Source organism: Phoenix dactylifera, chromosome 3 (genome assembly GCF_009389715.1).
Source record: "Phoenix dactylifera cultivar Barhee BC4 chromosome 3, palm_55x_up_171113_PBpolish2nd_filt_p, whole genome shotgun sequence".
Lineage (NCBI taxonomy): Eukaryota > Viridiplantae > Streptophyta > Magnoliopsida > Arecales > Arecaceae > Phoenix > Phoenix dactylifera.
The window spans coordinates 74,250-94,296 of record NC_052394.1 but is presented as its reverse complement, the minus strand read 5'-3'; the positions used below and the strand labels follow the sequence as shown (position 1 = coordinate 94,296).

Genomic DNA, 20,047 nt, shown 5'->3' with positions numbered 1-20,047 from the left:
GGCTGAGCGGCCCCGCTTGGTCATCCTGACGGGATCGCATCGGATGCGTTGCATCCCGCTTCCATCATCGCCATCAATACTTCATCTAATGACTTTGATTCAAAGATCAAAAAATTTGGCACCATCCTGCGCATCGCGTCCGTCCATTGGTCAGTCCAATGATGCAAGACCACCGGTGTTACCTCTCCATCCCCTCCGAAACGAAAGAGGAACGAGCGGAGGAGGTTAACGGATGAGAGGATGGCAACGGTCACCATATCTCCATCCCTCCTCCCCCCTGTCTCTGCTCCTAAATCTCTCTCCTATTCCACCTCCAAGCTCGCCCATCCAACTCTCCCACCACCCTCGTCTGCTCTCCTTCGACCGCTCTACTACCATTCGAGGAGGAGACTTGGAAGGGTTTCGACGAAAAGGTCGCAGCTTGGGAGGGTTTCTGCCGCATCTGGAGATGTCCTGCCTTCGGAGGCTACAATAGAGAAGGCCCAGCAGATACCTGCAGCTGCTGCTGAGGATGGCGGCGTCTCCACCGTTATCTCTGTTCTTCTCTTCATGGCCTTTATCGGTCTCTCCATTCTCACTATAGGGGTAATTCCCTATTGCCACGGCTTCTGCTTTTCTTAGCTTCTTTCGCTATTGGATGATGCGAAGTGTGTGGGGGTTGGGATCTATGTATGTGGAATTTACCTTTTGGCGGTTGTTATGAAGTAATTCTTTGAAGTATGCGTTTGCTCTTATAATGTTTTTTAGTAAAGGTGTGATTTTGATTGACCTTTTTTGTTAAATATTGTTGTTGACTGTTCTCAGTGAGCATTTTTTTTTTTTTTTTGATGTTCTATTCTTGGACCAAAGGTTTGATTCGTGATGTGGGTGACTATTATTTTTGCAATTGGGGCAGGTGGTCTACTTGGCAGTGCAAGATTTTCTGCAGAAAAGAGAGAGGGAAAAGTTTGAGAAAGAGGAGGCTGCCAAGAAGAAGAAGAATGGAAAGAAAAGGAAGGTCAAGGCAAGAGCTGGGCCAAGAGGCTTCGGCCAAAAGATTGAAGAAGATGATGATTAGATTTAGGGAGAATTTTTTCGTCGACTCTTCAAACTTGTGAAATTAAGAAGAATGTGCCATTTGATTACTTGAGTAATGCAAATATGGTCCTAATTTCATTTGTTAGATGTTTATCACCATATAGAAACATTTGCATCGGTGCGATGGATTATTTTGTTATTGCATCTGTAGATCCTGAACAACTATGAAGGGAATTTTCCAAATTGTGCACAATATACAAAGTTCTTGGAACAACATCTTTCTTTGCTGGATCAGACTTCATTGGTAAAGCCAGCTCCGCATATTTGGGATCATGAGGCTTGTCGGTGAATTTTATGTTTACTGATAGGAAGATACTATGAATGATTTCATTGCTCTTCATCTTTCTTCCTGCAGTAGGTCGGATAGATTTAAGATCAATTTCTTGACTTTTCTAGAAATTCAGAACTACCTTTGTGAAAAGGGTTCTATTCTTCTAGATGTGGCACCTAAAGTATGCATGCGAACGTTGTACATATATGTAGGATCTAGTTAGAGCCCAAGCATAATCCATGTTGTATGAGTGCAACCAAGCAGCTTGAATTGGAAAAGCAAGTATCCATCTGGTTCATCCTTTTTCTTGTTTTTTTTAAAAAAATTTTAACTCAGCATCATGGATAATTTTCAGGTGATAAATTTTCCTATAGGCTGAAAGATAGTTGATAATCTTTAAATAGGAAAATAGGCAGGCTTTTTAAGGGATGAGACACATTATTATTTATTACTGAGGTGGAGCATGCTAGTTTAGATATAGTTACATAAACTAATGCAAGCCTAGCAATTTTCAGCATCCTAAATGCTCGACAAGCTGCAGATTCTGGCACAAAGTTTCACTTAATCAAGCCAGATAGCTAGCTGCATGGGCCAGGAAAAGTCCTCTTACAGGGGCAGAACTCAGCCATTTTTCTATCTGGTAGTCGCAGAAACAGTGACTGAAAACAGTCAAGATATGTGAAGCAATATATCTCCAGATAATTGCAGATCATCTTTGGCATTCAGCATGCCATACAGCATGGAATATCAAAGAAGGATGTAGGCAAAGGCATCTTCCCCGTTCCTGCCTCCGCATTTAAGTTTTATTTGATTCCTTATCATTATTATTATTAGCGACTGGCAGTCTGGCCCTGACTGGTACTCTTTGTGCGTTTCTTCCCTTTACCTAATTGATATTCAGCTTTGTTTTTTACCTGAAAATTTTACTTGTAGTTAAAGATACACCATTGGCATCATACCCATCCAACTTTACATTGGCATCAAAATGCACAGACACACCATTACTCCATCATGCTGTTGGCCATGTTTTTTAAAATCTCTGCGGTGATTGATTGCGGTGTCCATCTCATTTATGATCTTAGTGGTTATTGCTGTAATCTTGGAGCTCTGCCACAAGGAGAACACTAGCCATGGTGCAACAGCTCCAAAATCCACAATCTTATTTCTTAAACGGGTGTGAGATAGAATAATGGGTGTTGATGTCAAAGCAGTTATTCATAGAAAATGAAAGAATGCATTTTGAAACAGCAGAAGCCAAAGCCTATTTCACAGGCACAAGAACCTTCATATGATGCACCAGGGCTAGCCACAGATCTGGCACCACAGAAACCAGAAACAGCAAGCCCTTACAGCAGGTAAAGAATTTAAAAATCCAGTGATTTTGAACAATTCGATACCCAGGGAAATCTCAAAATGGTCAAATACTCGACAACTAGTGGATGAACTAAGAGCAACCATTTGAGAAGCTCAAGCAAAAATGGCCGCTGCTCAAACAGATCTTTGAAGAAAGATAATATACTAAATTACACGCATTACCATAACATTATGGCATGACTAGATATGTCAGCAGTTGCAGCATAACATATTATAGCTAAAATTTAGTAAGGCATTCATATCATCAGACGAAATATCAAGCCCACCATGGAGATAATAATAGTAGATTAAAGTATGCATCCTCAAACCAGGGAATTAAATTAAAAAAATTGTATACCATAAGAAAAATAAATGGATTCCATACTTAACAAATGAAAGATACTGGCCTCACCTAAACAACAGACCTCTCCATGTAGCAACATTTGTACAGTCACGCTAAGATACCCTCTGCCCTTTTTCTCTTTATCATTTCTTTACACCCATAAAACTTGTACAGACACATATCTCTTCAGGGGCCCCAACCATCACACAAGTCACTATAACTGCAAACTACAGAATGTACAATTCTCAGTGCAAGCAACTAATTTATTTCCATCCAGCTTGTACCTGTCTATACGGATAGATAAATGAAAAGGAGAGCCTGCACTAGCCTCTGTTAGCTGTACAACTTCCTGCCTTAGGCCTTCTAAAAGGTATACGAGGACTAAACTCCCATTCTTCTTTCTGCATGAAGCAAAACTTCTTGTTCTAAAAAACAAAGCCATGGAACATGAACCAAATGAAATAAAAAAAAATGATGGAAAGTCCACTGTACTCTGGTTATTGAAAATAATTTGCATTGGAAAGAAGTGCATGCCACTGACCTATCTACCATTATCTATATTGCAAAAATGGCTGTAGTATCTAATGTTAATATGAAAGAATCTTGTGGGCAATACCTCCAGCTGCAACAAGTTTCTCTACACGTGCAACTATATGCTTTCCATAAGTATACTTTTTCAGCGCATTCAAGTGAACCTTTACTCGTGAGAGTATCAGCTCACGCTGCTGGTCATCGCAGGTTTCCAATACTTTCTGCACAACATAGTTTGCAAACTGATCTTTCATCATTGCCTGCAACCATATACACAAACAAGCATGTAAGTTTGACAGGCATGTATACAACAACAGCCAGCAAGCTGGAAGCTCACAAACAATAGATACAAGCAAAATAGATATTGTCATGCACTATTTAAACCAATGTTTTGGAAAACCACACTATATTTCAGATATCAAGTAACCTAGCATTTGCTCAAGTTACTGAAATTTCCTATAGTACGACACTTGCTTACAAAGAGCTTTTGATATAGGAAAGTGTTGCTATTTAGAGAGGGTACACATTTTATAAAATATGCACCATCAAATAACATCCACTCGACTCCTCTGCTTTTCTTGTCATGATGTGTTCATGTAATTTGGAAATCATGTTTACATGCATATAGTCCTACTGAATTAACAATTGCAGGCAGATATTCTGAAAACCAAATAACATGTTTCAAAAAAAAAAATACAACAAGCCAGATAAGAATCATAAGATGTAACCAAAAAGAAAGATACCGGGTAACATTATTGACAAATTATCTGAGATTAAAGAAGGGTGTTGGACATGCTAAGTTTAAGAATATTTAAGAGGATATAAAACTAGCTGCAATGAGGAAGAGGAAATCTTCTATTATAGATAATCCTAGGTGCATAAGAGCAAAGATGATCAAACTTAAAGATGGTCAAACAAAGATATTTCTGCAAGATGTTGAATGAGGACTGGCAGACTAGTTGCTTGCAAATTGGCATGTGTGTTGCACAGCTGGTACAGGGTGCCAAAAGCTTCAAACTCCAAGAACTAGGATCCAGCAACACTGCTGAATTTTTAAAAGTTGATGCGTGCATACATATACATATCCAAGACATTGTAATTTAAAAGTAACTGTAAACAATTATTTTTAAAAAAATGAATATCAGCAGAGAACAAGATAAAAAAACCACATATAATTTGTTAAAAAAAAAGATATTTTTGGATACTGGGAAAAATGACATCGATTAGTTGCAAGTAAGGTTTGGCGTACCGGTATCGAACCAATATGTAGTATAAGAGATGTACCAACACTCGGTATGCCGAACCGGATACCGTAGCGGGCGTATCAATACCGTAATAGGATAGTACCAATACAAAGTCCGATACAGAGACGGCAAACCTTGCTTGCAAGGAACAAGTCTTCTCAAAGCAACATAATTCTGTTCTCCAACTAAAGCAAACTCAACTTATTATAATCATTTCAAATATACAAACATCACATAAGTCCAAGAAAACATAAATTACAAGTACCAAAGATGGTCAACATACATGCTGTACAGTATATAAACTGAAGATGTTTGAATTGCAATAAATCAATTATCAACCAAAGTTTTGAACTGGTTCAAAGCATGCAATCTACATAAAAAGTCGAAAACAGGATTGCAAAATTTCATAAAAATTATGCCAAAAAGTGAACAAGTAACAAACCTGCAGAGGTTCGTTTTCATCAGTAGAACCGAGCATCTCATCTACCAACATCTGACGTTCAGCGGGACTACCAAAAGTTAAACACTTCTCAATGACATTCGAAGCAAACTTCTGTTGGCTCATTTGTACTATCTGTCCAGCTAACTTCTTGATAATAGCAGATCGTTCATGAGGCTTTCCATGCTCCAATACATGCTGTTACAATTCAAACTTAGAAGATCCATCACAGCAACAAACTAAAGAGATTCACTGAAGCATAAGGTAAACATCATACAAAATGATTATGCTTCAAGAACTAGATGGATGCAATACATGAGGCCATAAATCAAGCAACATCATCAAATAAGATCCACCTAGGCATCAGAAATAAGTTATACAGTGGCTTGGACATGCCTATTCCATACAGAAAACAAATGTATACAGTGAAGGCATGAAGCAAACTAGGTTAGGAGGCGAGAGAAACAATCAAAGGTAAAGTAGCAATGCCCGGAGTTAAAGTTTCATAAGATATAAATTTTTTAATTATTTCGTGAATAAATAAAGACAATGATAATGCAACAGCAGTTTAACATTTGAAATCTGTATCAACGTTTCATTCCCTTTATATCAATTATGCATCTAACACATGATTGTCCCTGTTTGTCACAGTCAATATTCTTAGTGCTAACATATTTTCAGCAGGGAAATACAAAAAAATCTTGATAGCTCATGAAAATATAGCATTTGCTTTTCCTAGCAGAAAATAGAGGCTAGTAGGTGTGTAGATTTTGTTTGCCACTCCCCCTCCCAAGACCAAAGAAAGAGGTGTACTTTCTGTTTTCCTTATAAAAAGAAAGAGAGGGTGGTGCTTTTGGATAGATAACTTTCAATAAAAACTGCATACCTGAACAACATAATTCCCATACTGATCTTGTGACAACATACAAACAGATTGCAAAATCTCATCCATCATGATCTGCTGAGTTTTAGGATCATGGCAATGCTCCAATACTCTCTGTGTCACATAAATTGATATCAGTTAAGAGTGCATATAGCACGATACGTGAATCCATGCATGCTTGTAGCCTAAGATTGTTACTTATGAACCTGTATGACACGACAGCCATATGGATGGGTGGACAATGTGACAACTTGATCGTAGAAGGTTGAGACGATGAACTGGATTGCTTCCTGAGGAATGCACTCAATGGACTTCTGAATAACATGGTTCCCGTTCTGATCACGTACGCAGCGCATGACATGGCCATCAAGCTCGGAGACCATTTTAGTCTGTTGATCCGAATCAACAACTTCGATTGCCTGCATTCATAGGATCATACATAAAGTGGTGCTGCCACAACTACTAGAACAAACTAAAACCAAGCTTCTTCATACAACACAAGGCACGCTAGAGTTATAAAACTAAATTTACCTTCTGGATAACTCGACAGCCATACATCTGAAGGCTGAGTGCCAATACATGGTCAGTGAGCTGATCAGCCAATTCCCTTATCTGAGCTGAACTTCCATGCTCAAAAAACTGATACAAAAGCAAACTGTTAGCAACTTCTGATAGAAAACATGCCAAAAAAAAAAATAAATCTCCAGGATTGGAAATCTGAATACAGTAAAAAAAGCATCTCAGTGCGTGAGGTTCTCAACACTGCAGGGTCTAAGGACGGTCAGAATTGCGCGACCTTACCCCCTCATGCGGAGAGGCTGTTTCTATGTTTCGGACCCATGAAATCCAGGTCAGAATTAAGCAACTTTACCACTGGACCAAAGCCTGCCCTCAAAAAGCAGAATACAATGAAGAAATAAGATACCTTTTGGACCACATAATTTCCAAAAACATCAGTCATCAATGTAAGAGCTTGAGGCATGATTTCTTCAAAAACCATGTTTTTCTCTTCAGTTGTGGCTGTTTCAAGCTTTTGCTGTATGAATCGGCTACCATACTGGTCGGCACTGAACAGATAAAGAGAAATGATTTGATCATATGACAAGTTGGATGAAGTTAAAGAAAAATAGAGCATCTACAAGCATGTTCACATATTTTAGGTCATATTGAGATGCATTGTATAGCAGTGAGGCAACAATGGTTGTATCCTCAAGCATTCAATATTATGCTCCAAAGGCCAATAACATATCCTGATATCAGCACATCTATGCTGAAGCAGAATGGCTTCACTGGTAGTATTGATTTGACATCATGAATAAAACAAGATGCAAGCTTACATAAACATTTTCTTTTAAACTTCTTTTCTTGTTTTTTCATCTAATAAACTTGAAAGGTACAAGTTTCATGATACAAATTAATAAATACGGCATAATAATACTAGGTTTGCTTCATTTGGATGGCTCATATACCGAGAAGACTTACAATTAGGTATCAATATCTATAAGTGATGGCAACAGTGATAAATCTTAATAAAAACAGTATTAAGATCAAGGTTCACAATCTCGGCACCGGGTACCGTATCGGTACCTCATCGGTTCGGTACAGTACACCTCCATACCAAAATAGCTCTCTTATACATTTTTCAATTTTCATCTCAGTATGCCTCGGCATAGGGCGGTACCAATTTGAATGTGTATTTCGTACCGATTTTCTTCCGGTACGGTGTGGTACGCCCCGTACCAGATAGTACAGGACAGTACGACATACCTTAATTGAGTTGTTTAGACCTGCATATAAATGGCGCTTACCTAAATTCAACAACATGGCCAGCAATGTCAGAGAGTTCATAACATTTGGTCTTGCTGATCTTGAACTCCTCCAGAAGCGATGACACAGAATTTTCCCCCTTCATACCTATACTTTCTGACTGCCAAGATCCCATGACACCTCCAGATGAGTTTCTTATACCAGAAGAAAGGCGTATATTGCGCTCACTGTGCCTAAGAGAACTACCATGTCCACCCGGAGAAGCAGGAAGTACAGGACTCGATAAAGGGCTTCCTGGATAACCAAGGCCAAAAGCAGGGTTTCCATAGAACCCATGATTTAACCCCCCAGCTTTACCTATAAAGGGCATACCATACTGTTTTTCTTGTTGGAGCAATAGCCCAAGGTATGTCTTTTGGATTCCAAGTAAATCCGCATAATAATTGCCCATGTAACCCCTTTCCATGGAAGGACCATTGAAGTTAGCCGCTACTTGAGCTGCATACTCAGCTGCTCTCAAATACTGGACATAAAGAGGATTGATAGGCATATGAAGAGCAGCCGTAGCTGTGTGATTCCCAATGCTGTTAAGAGTTTGCAAGTCAGCTACTCCAGCAAAATTTGATCCTGAAGAAAAGCCTCCCCCTGGTGCCCTGGAGTCCATACCAGGAGATGCCATTCCAGATACAACAGCAGCATTTTCAGACAGTGGGGGCACACTACTAGAATGAATATTATTTGCCAACATTGCTGGTGCTGCTGAATTCATGGAGCACCCACCTGGTCCATAGCTTGCAAATGCTGCATTTGCAACATCTACATTTGGATTATAAAGACCACCTGGACTAGCAACTGAAATTGCCGAAGGTGCTTTCAGATATGAATTGGCAGAAGAAAGAGTGGGCCTGCTCTGTTCCAGAAGTCCATTTGGCCTTAAAGTTAAATTGCTTATGTCCACTCCAGCCCCAGAATCCCAACCCAAATCATGATATGAGGACTTGGTTGATTGTGGAACTGAGGGCAAACTCAAGTGTCCTGACTCAGAAGTTTTCAGGTAAGGATGCTGATTGATATGGTTCTGACCACCTTGCAAATCAAAAAGCAATGGCTGGTGATCCTTTGTTGGAGCTTCGACTGTGGTATGATGTCTTCATCTATTGATGCTGTTGTCGACAAGTTCAAACCAGATAAAGCAGCTACAAGATCATCAGATTCAAAAGTACCGGATGAGACATCATTGAAGGACCATGAGCCATTGTTAGCCTTCTTTTCAGTGCCTACAAGTCTCTCACCCACAGGTGGTAGGCCAAAGCCAGGAGCCCTTGCCACCAGCTGAGGATCAGGCGTAGTACTTCTCGAAAGGGACGAGCCCCAAACAGATGCAAATGTCTGTGATGTTGGAAAGTCATTTTTTTGAACCGCAGCCACATTTTGGACATTGCCACCAGACTGTAGGCCATTGACAGGCCCTATTTCATGACGTAAAGAAAACTGTGCTTCAGCAGAACCAAAGGGATCAGCCCTATCATCAAATGCATTGCGACTGGCTGCACGAGATGGGTGCCCCGAGATTGAATTTGTGCTACCCAGGTCGTCCTACAATAAAGACTGACTACATTTTACCAAAAACAACAAATAGAAAGGTAGTGTATAACCAAAACTCATGAACATAATGAAACAACATTCAATTTGTGATAAATGAACATAGTAGTGAAGAACTTCAAACAGTTTCAAACCTGTGAGAATATGAAAAAAATATCTTTTGTTCACCGGATAAGGTTGACCATGTTTACCGGGCTACATGATATCTGGTATCCAGTAATTTGAGTTAACTTATCAATAGATTTAATGGTTTTTACATCACAGAGTCCAACATATGCACCCCTAGTCATTAAATAATTACTGGTGCACTGATCCAACATGTATTTATTAATTATATTATCTACCAAGCATTGGTTATCTTCCACCATTTTATAGCATTCTTGAATACTCACTGCAACATAATTTTTCTATTCTTTCTTCTGTTACTGAGTTTATTATGCAACGAAAGCCACAAATTTAAAAGTGAGAAAAACAACATCATTTCTCTTCATACTTGTCCTCCTACTGCATCTCCTTGCTATGTTTTTCTCCATAAGCAGCATAAACATGGTGTTGCAAGGTGACCCTGATATGGATTTAACATGGCAAGCACCAAAATATCTCAATAAAAAAGAATGTGAACAATTAGTATTTATATGCTTTCATGTGCACATAGAGCGAGCGAGCGAGAGAGAGAGAGAGAGAGAGAGAGAGAGATCATGAGAAATCCAAACTAACTATCAAATTTGAAAGAAGTTTGATTAACAAGAACATGTTATCCAGGCAATATACATGTTTTTTTCCCTTCAATTTTTTGACATGTGGACATCAAGGGTTGAAGTTTTGTATGCCAGTGCTATGCCAACCTAGCAATGGCATGATACATACCGCAATATGCCATGTGTTTTGGAGGTCCAAATTGCATAAATAAATCTCTCTTAGCGACATAAGAACTTGATGGGATGTTGAATAGCAAGCAAAATTGTAAACCAACTAATTATGTTCCATATGCAGAGTCTAGAAAGTACTTAAGTACAGCTTAATGTTTTAAAAAGTAGAGCCCTTCATAAGTTCAAAAGTTTGGTTAACAAGAAAAGTTTAGTTGAACAAGTGAATGAAGGTCAATTATGTGCATCTATCCTTTAATAAAGAAGGGACAAGCTAATCATGCTTGTAGAACATCAGAATAATTTAAGTCAAATTAGCGAACTAGTAATGATCTAATATATTAATATACCAAGCTCTGGATAATAACATGATGAAAATGAATAGGAAAAAGCAATAAGTAAAATGATTGAGCTTAAAGAAAGAAGGTTAGATTGCATTGACAGCAGACATATATAAACTAAGCCAAAATAAAGAACCGCTCTGAATAATATCGAGAGGTGGCACTGGCAGATTTTCCAACAATATTAGAGCATACAACTGAAAGGGGTACATAAATAAATAAAATGGACAGGCCGAAACAATTAAAGGCAGGAATGAGTCTCCAGAAGAAGCAGTGGAAGCAACAAGGTGGTGGACTAAAAAGAACAAAGAACTAAAGATGTAGCAATATAACAAGCGACACAAAATGAGACGACATGAGAAGGCTACAGAATGACAGGTAAGCAAGTAGGAAAATTCATGAAGTTGCATATCGTGTCACAATTAACAAAAGCGTGACATTCATAATAAATCACGATAAATTTGGATGGTTTTCTTCATGATTTTGCATCACTTGATTATAAATCCAGGTATCAACCAAGCAGAACATGTGTTGAAACTATGGTTCAGAAGTTTAGTTATTCAGATTGTTCAGGAGTTCTTGGCTTGCATATTTATTGGCAGCCACCGATCAACCATTGCAGAAGAATCAATAAAATGGAGAGTTTGAGATTTCATTTACAACCATTTCAAATCAATATGCTTGTCTATCCCTCCTCTGAAAAGACAAAAAACAAGTCAAACTTTTTATTGTCACTTACTGCTATAAACTGGCCCATGTGACATCGTGAATCTACCAGCATTCATTCGTAGTGTGCCTCCGAACTACCCAAGAAACATCACATAATCTATTCTCACCATAAGCAAGCATGAAACATACCATAGCGACATAAAAGATTAGTCAAAAAACACCAACAAAATAAATGGATTAACACTAATATATCACTATGAGGATTTAAATCAAACCCAATATTTCGGCGAGGACTATCCAGTCTTCAAGTAAATTGCTAAAAGGAAAACCATCGGAAGAGGTGATCACAGATAATACCAATTAGACAAATATCATCTGGTAGTTTCCAAGCGTCATGAGGTTAAAAAGGGCAGAAGCTTTTACAGCATATTGGTTTTTTCATAACATAGATAGAACAAATAAAATCAGTTTATAATATACTATATGGTAAAAGAAAAGAAGATCTTGGGTCGTCGAAGATCACCTGAAGGATGTCGGCAAAGCTCTTCTGCCGGCCAAGTTCTATTCCCGGCAGCCCAATGAGCCCATCCGCTCCCTTGTCCAGCCACTCCCCAGAACCTGGAGGCCTTCTCGGCTCCACCTCACGATCTTCCTTTTTCAGATTGAATCCTAGCTGCATCGAGAAGAGCGATCTGCTCCCCCCGTCCTCCGCCCTATTAGACTTCCTCTGGTCCCCAATCCCCCCAAGTCCCGAGCTGCTGGCCCGGAACCTCTGGGTGGACCGCCAGTCCTCCTTCGAGAGCAAAGGCGGAGGGAGCCTGGGGTTCAGATTTACTTGCGAATAGTAGTAAGAGTGGTAGGCTGGACTGGATCGGAGTTCCTCCTCCGTCGAGAACTCGTTGCCATTCTTGGCTCTCGAGATATCAGGCAGCACACCAGCGACATCCCCGCCGAAAAGGCCTTCGATGGCACTTAGTGACCCCTCCACAGTGGGAGGAGCGGAGCCGCTGCGATAAAGATTCAGATCCCTCTCTCGCTCGATCGCCTCCAGCCTCCTCTGCTCCCGAAGCAATAACCCCAGATCCTCCCCGCTAAGCCCGTCTCCTCCGCTCTCCATCAAAGGCCTCGTTCCCATCTCCGACAACATCGTCAGCGGGCTCTCAGTACGAATAGAAGACGAAAAGAAATTGGGAAAAAAGAAAAGGCTCGCGAAGAAGAGAGAGAGAGAGAGAGAGAAAGCAACTTGCGAAGCTCGCACGAGGTTTAGGCTCAAAAGATAGAATTTTTCGCCATTAAAACCGTGAATCCGACAGCAAAAACCCTAACACCAGAGCTCCAGAACCGACCATTCCCATGGAGAGGAAACCGAAGGCGCCCGGTGGCACCGAACTCGAACTCATTCGAGAATCCAGTGACCGGAGAGCCAAGGCGCGATCCTTTTTTTTTACGCCAGAGCTAGCCGTAATCCGCGATCGACCACGGATTCAGCCATCAATCCCTCTTCGATTCTTGGAGCCGTTGCAAGGAGAGGGAGAGCAGGGAGCAGAGAGGGAGTGTGAGAGAGGAGGGAGAGGCGAGTGCCGGGGAGTTGATAAACACAACGGCCCGGGCGATCGAGACCGTCGGATTCACATACGGGCGGCTGTGATCGATCGAGTAAGGAGATTTGGCCTGACGAGAGCCCTTAGGGTTCTATTGCAAGGATTTTGATAGCGAATTAAATGCCCGAAATGCAAAAATCCTGTTGGTGCAATGCATCTGAAAGGATTAAAATGTTTCCTATTAGCGGTTTTTCAGCAAATATTTCGCCTTAACAGTTTTAAATCTGGAGAATTGTTTATTTATATAGTATTTTTTTTCTCGTAGTAAGCGGAAAGAGAGAGAGAGAGTCCGGTTGGTGGTTGGTGATTTTTGGGGGGTCCGAATCATGATGTTTCGAGGCGCCACGTCTGCAGGGGATTGGATTCTCTCGTGAGGGGGCGCACGTGCCCTAGGGATCCCTGACGGAACATATCTCGCCTAAGATTTCGTTGTAATAATTACTTAACGCAGAGTAGGGCTCAGAAATTTCCATCGTTAGATTAAATTCATGGATTGCAGCTCTCGCGATCTTTCCGGTTCTTTCCCGATCTAGAGCCGTCCAATTCAGGTGTTCCATGTCTCATTGGGCAAGATACTCGATGTGTGGGCCCACCCTACGCACCATGAGGTTTTAGCGAACGGACTCACAGTCCAAATAGAAACAGATTGCATGAGAAGAAATTAACTTGACAGCAGAGCTACTGCAAACATGGTCCAGCAGGGTAACGTAACAGGCTTCTGTTGATGAAGAGAAAGAAGTGAAGCTATGCGAATGGAAAAATTCTATAAATACAGACCGAAAGGGGATCCATTTGGCTGGATTTCTTTGCCAGATAAGTATTAGATACGTGTGATTCACTTTTGCCGGCCTGGGTATCTCCGAGCATATTTCCTGCTGATTGTAAATCGATGATGAGAGGAAGCGGCACTCTTGGATATAAGCCATGGAACTATAAATGAAGATCTTAAGCCGTCGTTGTTTAGATGAGTATAAATGAGGAAGATGGCGAGGTAGGTGGTCTCATAAAAGATGCCAGCAATGCATGGGATAGATATTTTTACATTTTTGTAAAAATATAAAAATAGAATAGAGACAGATAAATCCAGTCTGTGAAGAAATGCAGGCAGGGGTACCAATATGATTGAAAGGGAATGCATTACATATGCTCCCACAAAAGCTCGATGTGACCTAGGTTTTGGTAGGGATAAAAGTGGATCAGATAATATCCATCTATATCTGTTTTTGTATCTGAATCTATTCAGATATGAATAGAAATTTGATCATCCGACGAATAACTGTATTTGTATCCATATTTATACAAAAATAGATATGAATATGGATAGACAGCTATCTAATATGTATTGAAATATTTTATTCTATTTATAATCCTAAATAATTTTATATAACACTCATGAATTTTAAGAAAAATAAATGATCACATTAACATTCTATTAACTTGATTTACCATTTACTTAATAATATCTTCGATTATGTGGTCATAAACTTTAATTATTCAATTTATATCTGTGTTTATACTATACTTTTAGTATCTAATTTGTACCTATATTTATTTAAAACAAATATGAATATAAATTTTAACATCTGATTAAAATCTATTTTCGTTTTATATTTATTAAATAAAATAAATATAAATATTAATGATATTCAATTCATATCCAATTCGGTTTCAATTCTTGGCTTTAGCGGTGTCTCTTGTTTTGGATGCTAAATCGTGATGGCAAAAATCATCAAAATCATATCCGGATGAGGAATGTGAAAAAAGCAAACGGCAGCAACGTGTCCTTTATCGAGGAAAAAAAAAACATCTTTAAGATATGTTCTTGTAATATATCCATATGTTGCTATCTACTTTGTTGGCGACTTGGAAAATGGAAATGAATGGAAAACTGCCACACAAGCAAATGCCAACTTTTAGTCAACGACGACATTTCATTGCGCATCTCAATCAAGAAGTCATTTGTCTGCCAAAACCTAATATTTTAAGAAGCTCGTTTTCAGATTTTGATGATTCTGCAAAAAGTTTACGACCATCCGCTCGACTCCCATCCCCTGCATCGCTGTGTGGATGTCGAAAGCAGAAACAAATTAAACTACCATCGAGATAGCTTAAATAAAACGAATAGCTAGTCTTCTACCATGTCGAGACCACACAAAGGCATCTACCATCCAACCATCCATGCCCTTCTTGGTCATTTACTCCAGCTTTGCTTCACTTTAATACATATAATCTCATCCAAATTCCAAGCTTCGTTTTGTTTTTTTCTTTTTAATGAAGGGGAGGCAGGAAAGCCGCCCCATTTTTTTAAAAAAGGGAAGTTTGCATGAAGAAGCGGGTATAAAGAAGCTCAACAACCTCATCCTGTCCATCCTGGATGTGTGTCACAACAAACATAAAGCTCGCATAGCAACTAGCAAGCGATTAGGTATGCGGTGCCTTGAGGAGGCTCGGACTAGGATTCTTTTCCTTCAGCGATTTATACGAGTGGTTTGGTAGACCAACCTTTCCACCGATTGGGATAAGGCTTTTTGGAGGGGCTCCGAGCCACTGTCTCCTTCTCCAAGACCCCTTTTTCTTTTATAAGCAAAAAGAAAATAGTAAACATACTCCTAAGCTTGGGAGTTGGGAGTTGGGTTTCACATAAAAATCTGGCGGTGATGGATAGCTTGCGTGTGAGAGCTTTAGCATAGGCGAGGAAGATGCCTCTCTTTTATTTTAATATGGTCAAGAAATGAAATGGGAGCACGTGCATGGCGTCATCTTCTGGTGCGGAATCAATTACGTGCCCGACTTGGGTTTCAGAGCTGATATCATGCCCTCGGGAACGGCAGGTGGGGTGGTTTGGAGGTGTCCTTGCGGCGAGCCAACGGGCCGCCCGCAGGGAAAAGAAAGGGAAAGGGTGCTCGGGTGGTCGTTCCGACGGGAGGCATCGGCTGACGATCCTATCCGGGGCATTTCGACAAACGGGTCCCGCTTACTGTTATATGAACAGGAAGGCATGGTGGAATGACAAGCGGCAAGCGCAGCGTGGTATTCTGTGCATTGATTAGTGGGGTCCCCTTGCATATGATTGGGATTAAACTAATAAGGTGGTAACTGGCAGGAAACCAAGAGGGACTGAAATCTAGATGAGGATTGTGAGAAAGGTGCGTTTATTGTCGATATTGGTGCTTGAGCAGTTTGGATCCTATTCAGCTTGTTGATGTTTTCACCGGGCTCAACCCATGTTACAAGGTATCAAGCATGTCTTTAATTTCTTGATTCGTGTTATTTAATAATGAAGTTTGATAAATTTGGAACAAAGATTAATTAGATATTATTTATATTATATTTTAATATTTATAAACCACCATACATATGATAATTTTGAAAATGATTAGATCGGTCCTTGAGTTTTGAGCTAAGACATGTATTTGCATGGATAGTCGTTAGAAGGATTAAACCAAGACGGATAAATTGGGCTTCAAGATATTCCTAAAATACGGAAAACTGCATTGGCCGAATAAAAAGAGATGGCCGATGCGAGCATGCTGGATAAGTTAATATTGATAAAATAAAATTATTACACTGACAGTTGATGCGAAGCAATTATATCAGTGAATATATATGGTGGGAGGATAGCTAATATCAATTAATAGAATCATTAGAAGTACAAATCAGATGCGGATGGTAACCATCAAATTAGGCACATTTCCTTGATTTGATCATCATCTTTTTGAATGTTTTAATGCTGGCAGATTGCTTATGCACCTATCTATCCTGCCATCTAACTTGTGCCAATAAATTTTTTGGTACGTCCTTTTCTTTAGACGGTGCGAGAGAAACTTTGAGCAAACAAATATTTATTGTAAAGTTCAAGATAGAAGCATAGGGCTTGGGCCAACAAGCCTAAGTCCCAAACCCATCATCAACCTTCCGTAGGTGCAAGGACGGAGCCCCCCACTATACATATCCAACTCGATTTTGATATATATATATATATTTTCACTTTAAAAAAAAAGAGAGACATTGAATTAGGATTTTGTTGAGGAGTGGCTCTATTCTTGTACGCTATCATTTTAATGGTTGCGGTATCTCTACTCAATTTATGGCTGAATCATGTAAATATATGGGTGTTGTATTTTTTTCTCTCTCTTTGTTCACGCATATCTTCGTCCTTTTTCAGTTCCGTCTAAATCTATTCGATCACAAAGTTTTGTTGCTGATGGACACGGACAAAATGCCGTACTCACAACCTCACAATGATGAAACCATGGAATCAACAAGAATTGCGACCTTGATAAAGATATATGAGCGATGGAAAAATGAAACCTACCTTTTCTTTTGGCAGATAGTATAATAGCGGCCTTGGCCACGTCCACAGGATATGATCGACAGGTAACTGCAATTTGATTTGCCTGCCGGTGACACCATGAGACCATTTACGCGGGCAGGCTACCACCGCAAATCGTATATACAAGAGCTATCGCCTCTGGGTCGGCAGAAACTTTCATTGCCCTCTCCAAGATTAGGCAGGCTCTCAAACACTTTCCAAGCAAGCATTACAACTTGTCGCCAGTGTAAAAGCTAGCTGAGACTGACTTCCCACCAACTTGGCATCTATGCAAACATGAGCAGTTCTCTTACCTAAGCATATATGCCAATTATATGGTAAATCAACTTGCTGAATTCATTAACCTTCATTTCAGGAAAAGTAATTAACCTTAATTTATAAGCTACGCACTATATTTATATATAGATACATACATATACGTATGTATGTATGTATGGTATATGAAGCATCTCAATAAATGGTGCTTGGCCATGACCTGTTTGTATATATGTGTGTGTGTGTGTTTTGGAAACTTCTAATCCATGCACTGTGTTGTTAATGTTAAGGAGTATTCAAAATATATGATCTTTCATAGATAAAAATATTTTAGAAAATTCTCTATTGTATTTTAGAGGATAAAAAATTCTAGAAAAATTACGGGAGGTCAGGAGGCTAGATTAATGAATTGGTTGGATCAAGACACTCAATTAACCCAAGTTGATTCTTAATTTATAGGCCATCCATCAGAGGTCTCTCATTCAATCACGTAGGCATCAGAGTACTCTACTTATCACAAATTTTGTTTACAAAATATTCTACTTTTAGCTAAATATGTTCCAAATTTTCTCGAGAAAATACATGTATACAAAAGTCATACCGCATCTACGTCCTTATAGGTTCAATGGTGCTAAGTTTGGCCCACAAAGGGGGCAAGTAAAAAAGCAGGCCCAGGTCCAACTAATAATTTCTCCTGATCACATCCTGGAGCTGTTTTGGAGATATAAGATCACGCATGATCAGGCAAGATTACATATCCCAAAGCACGATCAGACAGCACGAAAGACTCACCCCGGAACCTAGGAGCACTCGGTATTCTACGTGGACCCATTGTTCTGGAGTCCGTTCTGCTGATAGATTCATGCATCTCAAAATTTGGCGATCTTGATGCATCGAGATTCATGGTAGAGCCGTCCATAGTTCTGGAATCCGTACCATATGAGGTGCACATGCTTTTTTTTTTTCTTTTTTTTACCGCGTCCCCACACCATACACATGCTAGCATAGCTAATAAAATTAAAAAAAAAAAAAAGCTGGCGAAGAGAGTAGGAAACATCCGTCTAATCCACCACCCAGAGAAAACCCCAGAATGATGTGCCGCGAAGAAGGCCATCCAAGTCAGTTGCAATGTTCACCTTCCGATAAATATGAGTGGCTTTAAAAGAGCCACAGCCCCTGCAACCTTATAGATCTCCTGGAGTAGAAACTACTCGTCTGTCACAGTGCACCACTTTCGAATCTCCTCAATTACAATAGCTAAATCCCTCTCGAGGTGGATACAGTCTGCATCCAGAATGTGCCTCGCATAGAAGAAACTCTTCAATGCCGCCCTTAGCTGGGCTTTAATGACCGAGATGTCATAAATCCGTCGTTCACTGGCCGTGATAAGCCTAGAGTGGTGGTCCGGTAACAAAGCCCACTCTCCCCTCACTCTTTTTGCAAGGCATCATTTATATATTGCGAGCACCGTATCAGACCATCGAAATCGTCTGATCCTAATCCACGCCAGTTGTCTCGCACGAATGATCCATAAAATCTATGATCGAACCTGAGAGCGGCCCAGTAAGATTAGTACGTGAAGGACCATTATTAAGCCACGGGCCAGATTCACTGTACATTAGCCACAACATCAAATGGGCCAACCGGAACCAGAAGTTAAACTACCCAAAAACAAAACAAAAAAATGAACAGAATTTCGTGGAATTGATAAAAGAGATGGGATATAAGAAAATGGTTCACATTTTGTGCCCATGGATGTAAGATTACAAGGACCTGATTATATATATATATATATATATAGTAACTCTATAAAATTAAAGTTAATATAGGATTTCTATCATCCAATTCAAAAAATTGCAACACTAAGAAAATTATACCAGGTGCAACTTGAGCCTAACCTATATGTACATGCATGCATGCATTCTAAAATTCGATTTTGCAAATGACCCAATCAATCCAAATTCACTTGCTCTTGCCAAAGAATAGAAATAAAGGCTTGGCTCCTCCTCTCATAATAAAATCTAAATCACAAGTATATACCGTAAATCTATATTCCTTCTTTAACATTAAAGTATATGCTTTTGAATAACTGGAAACTATCATATAGTCCATTTAGTTTTCATTTTAATCCAATCTTTCAAACGATCTAATTAACCAACCTAAATTCTTCTTCTTGTAACAAAAATATTTATCTGTGGTCACTAGAGATGATTGCTAAAGAATCAAGAGTTGGATTGGGCGATACCATTCATGATATCTGCCTCTATAACATCAAACTAAGACATGAAAAATATAAAAACGGGATGGACTCCAAGCCATTAGATCATGCAGGTAGTAGTAGAAATGGACAACCTATTCTAGTATCCTATACAGGCCTTATTTCATATTATTCAGGTGTCCATGAGAATATGCAGTTCAAAGTTTAGGTATAATTGGTCCAATCCCAGCCCATACGCGTCTCTAGCTTTGAGC

At 39.6% G+C, this 20,047-nt stretch overlaps 1 protein-coding gene, 1 long non-coding RNA gene and 1 pseudogene across 2 annotated transcripts; 2 read left to right on the top strand and 1 right to left on the bottom strand.

The window, feature by feature from the left end:
• The first annotated feature begins 178 nt into the window (after positions 1–178).
• LOC103715664 lies at positions 179–1,291 on the top strand. Its single transcript, XM_008803372.4, has 2 exons — positions 179–585; positions 896–1,291. The coding sequence occupies exons 1-2, from the start codon at positions 241–243 to the stop codon at positions 1,055–1,057; spliced, it is 507 nt and encodes a 168-aa protein (XP_008801594.2). The 5' UTR covers positions 179–240; the 3' UTR covers positions 1,058–1,291.
• A 1,714-nt stretch (positions 1,292–3,005) lies between these two features.
• LOC103715663 lies at positions 3,006–13,135 on the bottom strand (annotated as a pseudogene).
• Positions 13,136–15,836: 2,701 nt separating this feature from the next.
• On the top strand, positions 15,837–16,326 carry LOC113463281. Its single transcript, XR_003387268.2, has 2 exons — positions 15,837–16,017; positions 16,091–16,326. It is a non-coding gene; the product is annotated as an uncharacterized LOC113463281 (long non-coding RNA).
• Positions 16,327–20,047: the final 3,721 nt, after the last annotated feature.

Bases quoted from the DNA above. Each gene is read 5' to 3' on its own strand.
- LOC103715664 (XM_008803372.4), top strand. From the start codon at position 241: ATGGCAACGGTCACCATATCTCCATCCCTCCTCCCCCCTGTCTCTGCT. The intron at 586-895 runs GTAATTCCCTAT...CAATTGGGGCAG, and splicing joins TCTCCATTCTCACTATAGGG to GTGGTCTACTTGGCAGTGCA.